General features: G+C 35.1%; 1 protein-coding gene across 1 annotated transcript in view; it reads right to left on the bottom strand.

The window, feature by feature from the left end:
* The window catches only part of LOC106472786 (esterase FE4-like), a 26420-nt gene extending 17352 nt beyond the window's left edge, over nt 1-9068 (bottom strand). Inside the window, exons 1-3 of the mRNA XM_022401314.1 lie at nt 8862-9068; nt 7524-7664; nt 3538-3694 (exon numbers count right to left, since the gene is read on the bottom strand). Coding sequence (XP_022257022.1) covers nt 3538-3694; nt 7524-7664; nt 8862-9068 — 505 coding nt within the window. The remainder of the gene's footprint in view (nt 1-3537; nt 3695-7523; nt 7665-8861) is intronic.
* Between the last annotated feature and the right edge of the window lie 206 nt (nt 9069-9274).

Below are 9274 nucleotides of genomic sequence, written 5' to 3'. Positions count from 1 at the left end.
AACTGTGATTTATCTACATATTTGGTGACGATTATCCTATTAATACAATACTAGATAACTGTGATTTATCTACATATTTGGTGACGATTATCCTATTAATACAATACTAGATAACTGTGATTTATCTACATATTTGGTGACGATTATCCTATTAATACAATACTAGATAACTGTTATTTATCTACAATATTTGGTGACGATTATCCTATTAATACAATACTAGATAACTGTTATTTATCTACATATTTGGTGACGATTATCCTATTAATACAATACTAGATAACTGTTATTTATCTACATATTTGGTGACGATTATCCTATTAATACAATACTAGATAACTGTGATTTATCTACTCTTTTAACCTTTTCAAACACTACTTTTACATATTTTATGTTAAGCCATGTCTCACATTCTGCTTAACGGTGATAAACAGTTGGCAGGAACTTCTTGTGTTTAAACTGATACAAGTTATATATATTATACTAGTTTCTCGTATACATTCATACGATAATTACCTTCTATAGATCTGACAAGATCATAGAATAGCGTAATAATGAAGCCATTTCTGTTGTACTCTAGAATGTAATAATGAAGCCATTTCTGTTGTACTCTAGAATGTAATAATGAAGCCATTTCTGTTGTACTCTAGAATGTAATAATGAAGCCATTTCTGTTGTACTCTAGAACGTAATAATGAAGCCATTTCTGTTGTACTCTAGAACGTAATAATGAAGCCATTTCTGTTGTACTCTAGAATGTAATAATGAAGCCATTTCGGTTGTAGTCTACAATGTAATAATGAAGCCATTTCTGCTGTACTCTAGAATGTAATAATGAAGCCATTTCTGTTGTAGTCTACAATGTAATAATGAAGCCATTTCTGTTGTACTCTAGAATGTAATAATGAAGCCATTTCTGTTGTACTCTAGAATGTAATAATGAAGCCATTTCTGTTGCATTCTAGAATACAATAATGAAGCCATTTCTGTTGTATTCTAGAATGCAATAATGAAGCCATTTCTGTTGTACTCTACAATGTAATAATGAAACCATTTCTGTTGTACTCTACAATGTAATAATGAAGCCATTTCTGTTGTACTCTACAATGTAATAATGAAGCTATTTCTGTTGTACTCTACAATGTAATAATGAAACCATTTCTATTGTAGTCTACAATGTAATAATGAAGCCACATCTACGCTCAGAAAATGTTATGCTAGATAACTTTAGTAAATTGACAGTTTTTAGAATTCCATGTATTTGTATATATACGAAAATACATTGATCGTGTAATGTGTCTGATAATTGCTGGAGAATTGTTAATCTAGAAAAGTCACCATGATAAATAAATAGCCTGCCAAAAATACGACTCCCAATAAGTGTAAGGCTACTCGAGGGCTATCTACGCTAGCAGTCCCTTATATAGCAGCGATAGACTATCCTACCAAAAGTCATGAGACACACTTCTGATTGAGTGTGACGACGAAGTATGCAACTAGTTTAGCCTATAAAGGTGATCAGCGGAAGTCATTTCGAACTTGTACGCCGAACGATGAGTACACGGAAAGAGCTAACAGAGTTTCAGAGGGGAAGGATAGTTGGATTTAATTTGGAGAAAATGTTTGTACGTGCTATTGCGCAAGAATCAAACATTCCCAGGTCGACAACTGGCAAAGTGCTGAAGAAATGGAAGTCCATATGTTACTGAAGAGACCGTCTTGGCCTTGCCCTAATTCTGCCTTCCAGTTCATCCCAAAGATGTTCTATCGGGTTGAGGTCGGGGCTCTGTGCCGGTCACTGCAATGTTTCGATGTTATTCTCTTTAAATCACGCATTCACAATCTTTGCTTTGTAACAAGGAGTGTTATCATGTTGGAAGGTGTAAGGGCCGGTAGCATAAAATTGCCACAATATAGGACACACAGAATTGTTCAGAACATCAATGTAGGACTCAGCATTTATGGATCTATGCACTGCGACCAGTAGATGTAGTACAAACCACGAGAAGCACCCCCAGATCATGATACCGCCACCTCCAAACTTTACTGTTGGGACAACACACTCTGGTAATAAGTGTTCTCCAGGCATCCTTCATACACAAACACGTCCATCAGATTGGAAGAGCATGTAGCATGACTCGTCGCTCCACAGAACCGATTTCCATTGATCCACAGTCCAGGTTTGGTGTTTCTTGCCTATGACGCATCTGTGCATTTGTTTTTTGTTATCAACGGCTTGTGGGTTGCAGCTATTACGTGAAATTCACGGCATTCAGCTCTCGACGTGTCGTGGAAACACTTATAGGATTACCTGTGCCTTCTCGCATCTCCAAACATAGATTCTCTAGAGTCTGACGGTGAGATGAGGTAACCAGCCTTCTCAAGGTGCGTCGGCTCCTGTCAGTCAGTATTTTACACCTACCTGGTCCTTTCTTGGGCTCATTGTCATGAAGTTTACTAATGCTTTATAGGAAGAGTGGAGCACAATACCACCAGCTTTCTTCCAGACATTAGTAGACAATCATTAAGGTCAAAGGTAGGCCAACATGCTATTAATTTGTTATATTCATAACTACCCACGTCCCATGACTTTTGACATAAGGAAATCATAAAAACCGATTAATAAATAAATTAACAGAAAATATACTCAATAAAAACTGGTTAGTGAATATCGACAGAAAACTCAGTAAAAATAAGTTTATAAATATTAAAATAACGTTTTCTTTTGTTTATTTTTAGCGCAAAGCTGCACAATGGGCTACCTACGTTCTGTCAACCGCGTGGAATCGAACCCTCGGTTTTAGTTATGGAAGTTCGTAAACTTACCGCTGACTCACCGAGGAACATTAATACAAAGAAATCGTTCAAATCTCGTTAATACCTATTAATATAATGATCTGGTTATATGTAATAGGATAGAACTGTGGAAGGTCGGTTTACAGCGTAAGTTTCATTAAGTATTAGTGCTATAGAATACAACTATGGAAAGTCGGTTTACAACGTAAGTTCCACTAAGTATTAGTGTTATAGGATAGAACTGTGGAAAGTCGGTTTACAGCGTCAGTTCCACTAAGTATTAGTGTTATGGGATAGAACTATGGAAAGTCGGTTTACAGCGTAAGTTCCACTAAGTATTAGTGTTATGGGATAGAACAATGGAAAGTCGGTTTACAGCGTAAGTTCCACTAAGTATTAGTGTTATAGGATAGAACTGTGGAAAGTCGGTTTACAACGTAAGTTCCACTAAGTATTAGTGTTATAGGATAGAACTGTGGAAAGTCGGTTTACAGCGTCAGTTCCACTAAGTATTCGTGTTGAAGGACAGAAATATGACAACATGATATAATATCCCTGAACACAGTAAAGAATCAGGTTGGGTAAGGTAAACAATAAGTCTTGTTTAAACCTTTACGAAGTTTGATCGATAGTTGGGAAAGGTTTATGTGAACATTCCTTTTGTTTGTTACGGACACAACTCATTATGAAGTTAAAATGTCACTAGTTCCAAGTAAATGCAGATGGCAAGGTGTAACGTACCAAGAATTCCCAGACGATAATTAAAGGTGACCACTACTACATCCTTGTTAACTAACTTCGCTGGCCCGTACAGACTACTGGAACCGCTTTCGAAACTTCCTCCATGGATGAAAGTCATAACAGGGTATTTTGTGGACGGACCCCCGAACTCCTGTCGCTAGAGTCACAAAGACAAATACTAACCAGTTTGTTACCATATTATGTATCATAATTACAGTAAAACATTGCAATCTTTTATTAAGCTTTGAAAATGTTGGCAAAACTTAACTGGTTTATAAATAAATCTAATCATAAACACCTTAGGTGTGAAAAAAAAAGGTGCGGCCAAAAAAGAACTGAGTGTGCGACTTAAAGGAATGAAATCAAAATTGGCGACCAAACTGGTAGCTACACTTATAGCGTTGATGAGAAGTTTTCAGCTTTTTTGTTAGCTAAGCCGCATATTTTGTTTTACCTACCATCATGCCCCAAGTTGAACAAAAAAAAAACGTGTCCTCGCTAACTAATGAGTTAATATTTGTTGTAAATTTCTTATCAATATTAAAAGTTTAGCTACCAGTTTTGTCGCCAATTTTAATTTCATTCCTAAATGTCGCACGTTCAATCCTTTCTTGGCCGCACCTTTTTTTTCACACCTGGTATTTTTGATTAGATATCACGACGTTTTGTAAATACACATAAACAAACCACAGCAAGTAAGAAAGTAACACTCGATAGTAACCAACATTAGCTTTAGGCTTACAATTCTATTATATATTCGGAACAGATCTTTTTTTTACAGATGTTGTTGTTGTTTGTTATTAAGCACAAAGCTACACAAAGGGCTATCTGTGCTTATGATATACAACATTGTTTATTAACAAAAAGGGGGACATAGATAAACGTTTCGGGAATTGTATCAGATTCCATCTTCAGTATCTAAAGCAAAATGAAATGAATTTACATAAGTCTTTGGACATTGCTAAAGTACAAATGCTAAATTTAACGATAATTAAACAAATAAAACACAAAACAGTAATCATGGGGAGAACTATAGCAAGAAAACACAACAACACAACAACAAAAAGTAAAATCAGTAATACGAACATTTAATTTAAATGAAGACTGCGTGTTGTTCAGTGTTGGAGAATGCTGTTTGACGTGGAGGGTTTCTTTAATCAATAATTCCAGGTCAGTATTAGACTTGCAGAGGATAGAAAAATTTGATAGCATAGGTCGATGTCCTGTTTCTTCACTACGCTGGCGTATAGAGGAAACACAGGGGTTACTCAATTTTTTTTGTGTTGTGATGGAAATTCCCATATGTTCATAGGCTCTGACTTTTAATAAACAACGTTGTTTATCATAAGTGTCGTAATCTTGTTTATTACTAAACTTCATTTTCCTTCGAACACATCGATTGCTATCTGTGGTCTGCCCACCACGGGTATCGAAACCCGGTTTTTAGCAGTATAAGTCCGCAGACATACCACTGTGCCTGTGGGGAGCTACTTAACAGAACCAACCCGTTTCTTTATAGGCTGCATGGTGGTAGTTTTCCTCTCCAAAACAACTGTATTTAATTCGAACTACAAGAAACTAAATATGGTCCACTTTTAACCTTAGATAAAACTGTGTTAACAATTTCGGGCCGATAGCTCACTCGACATTTTGCGTGGGCGTGCTTAAAAACTTGGGTCAAAATTGAAGAGTTTTTGTTGAATAACTTTGCACATGTTGCTTAAATTCAGACCAAATTTGACACCTAATTGAAGGTTATAAGTAACTATAAGTGTACCCAATTATAAAAAAATCAATCAAACTTAAGTATGTTATATATCAAATAACTTTTCGGTGCGAAGAAGGAAAAATTCCAATCAACATTGGAGATTTTATATCTCGTGTGTTTCCTAATGTATTGCGTTGAAATTTGGTTTGTGAAATAAGGGTCCAAAAGAGGACTTCCACTGAAAATATGGGAGAGTTTAGTTTACAACAGTCTGAGCTACAGAAAGTGGAAACTTTTTAAACTATTACTCTATTACTTGATATATCGTTTTACGAACTCGTAGCTGACAATAGTAAACAAACAATACTACAAGTATTCATTGTTGGAGTTTGTTCATTAGTAGATATCTGCAGCTGATAGACAACACACGTCAAGAAACAAACAACAATAATACAATTATTCATTGTTGGAGTTTGTTCATTAGTAGATATCTGCAGCTGATAGACAACACACGTCAAGAAACAAACAACAATAATACAATTATTCATTGTTGGAGTTTGTTCATTAGTAGATATCTGTAGCTGATAGACAACACACGTCAATAAACAAACAACAATACAAGTATTCATTGTTGGAGTTTGTTCATTAGTAGAGATCTGCAGCTGATAGACAACACATGTCAAGAAACAAACAATACTACAAGAATTCATTGTTGGAGTTTGTTCATTAGTAAATATCTGCAGCTGATAGACAACACATATCAAGAAACAAACAACAATACAAGCATTCATTGTTGGAGTTTGTTCATTAGTAGATATCTGTAGCTGATAGACAACACACGTCAAGAAACAAACAATACTACAAGTATTCGTTGTTGGAGTTTGTTCATTAGTAGATATCTGTAGCTGATAGACAACACACGTCAAGAAACAAACAACAATACAATTATTCATTGTTGGAGTTTGTTCATTAGTAGATATCTACAGCTGATAGGCAACACACGTCAAGAAACAAACAATACTACAAGTATTCGTTGTTGGAGTTTGTTCATTAGTAGATATTAGCAGGTTGATACTAGGTTAGATATCAAGGAAATATGACAGTCTTTATCTATGTATGACTGAATGTTTGGAATTTCTTTAGTAGCGGAGATTTGAAGGCTTACAGATATGAAGGATATATATATATATATATTGTTACGACAGCGGAAGTCAGGTAACCCTGGTAGCGTGCGTGAAGTTTCTCGAATTATCGGGGAAGTTCGAGTGTGATCAAGACGTCACTTTGTCAGTATATAAGTCTGGCGAGAAAAGCCAGCGGTATAAAGGAACAGCAGTCACGGTGAGTTTCGGGTAATTTACGATTCTGTTTCGAGCTAGTGTGTGTTTTGAACTCGTAGAGAGCGAACTTATCTAGATTGTGAATCGCTGTGATTTATAGCGTGTATTATAAAAGTTGTTAAGTTTAAAGTGACGATAAATGTACTAACTGTGGAATTACTGTGTATTAAAAGTTTGTATCGAGAAAGAATAAGCTGGTTTAATCAAGAAAGGACTTGTATCGCTGAAGTTCCTCTGAAAGAATTTCTACCGGAAATTAACAAACAAGGAGATACGCAACAATATATAAATATATATTATTTGGCGAATATAAAAGCTGAATACTAAACTTTCAACCAATTACAAACACTCAATGATACAAAAAAGACTGATGATAAAGATGTAAATAGTTGCCGTTGCGGTAAAATGTACATAGGATAAACGAGATTGAAAGAACATCAGTATGACATAAAACATGGTAACACTATGTCCTCTACTGTAGCTGACCATGGTAATTATGGAAAAATGTAAAGATCTTAAGAAATACACAAAGAAACATAAAAAGGAACTTAAGGCAGTATTTTTATAATTAAAAACAGATTTGTGTGTATAGATAGAGACGACGAACCAATGAACATGTCCTATTAAAATACTTATTTAACTTAAGTATTCCCTCATTTACGATTTACTCTCCACCCCTTGTTTTTGAAAATGAACTTACCAATAAATGGTTTCTCGCTGAATATATTGTAAGCTAACACTGTAGGTAGTAGCCTTGGTGATAGTAACTGTGTTACCGAAACTAGTCAGAGCTGAAAAGAGGTTAAGCTGAAGACTAAATTTGCTGGGATATTAAGTTTAATTTGTTCAGTATATTATCTATAGTTTTTCCAGTATATTAACCATGGTTAACAAAGGTTAGGGTTTATCTAAGTCTTGTACTTTATCTGTTATCCTACCGGAAGTCTTGGTGTAAAGACGTTTATAAAGAGACAGTCTTCTGCACCAACTTGCATTCCTCTTGGATCCACTTGTGGGCAGCTTGACCTGTATTCCGTAGCATTCAAAGTGTCACTCCAGCCTGGATGTCGAACTGGAGTCTGGATATGGGAAAACAGCTTCAGCAACAATTTCTTGACTGATATCCAGACACAATATTCGAAAAATAATTTCGTGAAGAAAAACAATATAATTATACATATAATGGATGGAAACTTAATTATAATTAGAATACTTAAAACCAACAATTTCCTAAATGATTTAAATAACGAAGCGTATTTGATTTTTTCTACGTTTATTCTGATAAAATACGGTTGTACATCCGCCAACATCAAGAAAGGTTTCACTGATAACTTAGCAGACAATAAATAAATGAATAACGTCAGAGAATATTTCGATAGATGAACTAATATATAACTAAACTATGCAGTGAAAACTCTGTTATATATAATTGGTGATTTTTTACAGAGAAACTAAAGCAACGACTGACTCAAGACACAGGGATTTTAGAAAAACTGAGCCATCTATAAAAAACATCAACACTGACTAAACAAATGCATCACTTAATCAGTATACAAAATATAACTTCAGATAAGGTAAGAACCTAGTATCTGATGTCACCATTAAAATTAGATACACGGTGTAGTTACAACAGATCTATGTGATAATAAAATGTCAGGATTACTGTGGCCGTCTTTTCTCAGACACAAAGCAATGATTGTAAAACTAGTTCCTAGTTCAGACATACCTTTCGTATCAATAGTTTTATTGTTTTTCTCTTTCCGATACAGAACCATTTCAAGTAGAATACATACTTGTATTGTTTATTTCTTTTCCGATACAGAACCATTCCAAGTAGAATACATACTTGTATTGTACTTATATTTTCCGATACAGAACCATTCCAAGTAGAATACATACTTGTATTGTACTTATATTTTCCGATACAGAACCATTCCAAGTAGAATACATATTTGTATTGTACTTATATTTTCCGATACAGAACCATTCCAAGTAGAATACATACTTGTATTGTACTTATATTTTCCGATACAGAACCATTCCAAGTAGAATACATACTTGTATTGTACTTATATTTTCCGATACAGAACCATTCCAAGTAGAATACATACTTGTATTGTACTTATATTTTCCGATACAGAACCATTCCAAATAGAATACATACTTGTATTGTTCTGTTCTTTTCCCCGATATACAAGCAGAATCATGTAACATCCCCTATTTTAACACTAAATAAAGGTTTCACTATGGATGCTGTGTTTTTGTTTATAACTTACCTTAAATCGAAGAGGACCGATCGGAGGAGTGGCGTAAGGTATTCCCATGAAACCGTAGAATCGTCCGTTGCTTGTAGTCTGTATCAGCCGACCTCGAACCAGTCCCTGAGGTAACTGGACGTCAGACGACTCGAGTCTGAAAGCAGTAGTCCAATGTGTAGTGATGAATGTGACTTTTAAGAGAAGAGCGAGTTCCTGGAACGTCATTTTGTAGTCTCTACAATAAAGACATAATCCGTATTGAAACCCGGTTTAACCTTAGGCTCAGATTCAACAAAGATCTGAAAGCTAACAAGTCGCTGATTTTGACTGCTCGTTTATTAATTTATGACCTCTTTCTTGGAGCACGTTAGTAAAAGAACCACGTCTAATTGTCACCTACACATACTTGTTATTTCCCAAGTCCTTTTCCA

This window comes from Limulus polyphemus, unplaced genomic scaffold, assembly GCF_000517525.1.
Source record: "Limulus polyphemus unplaced genomic scaffold, Limulus_polyphemus-2.1.2 Scaffold5609, whole genome shotgun sequence".
Classification (NCBI taxonomy): domain Eukaryota; kingdom Metazoa; phylum Arthropoda; class Merostomata; order Xiphosura; family Limulidae; genus Limulus; species Limulus polyphemus.
The sequence above is the reverse complement of the archived record's forward strand: the minus strand, read 5'-3'. Positions and strand labels throughout refer to the sequence as shown.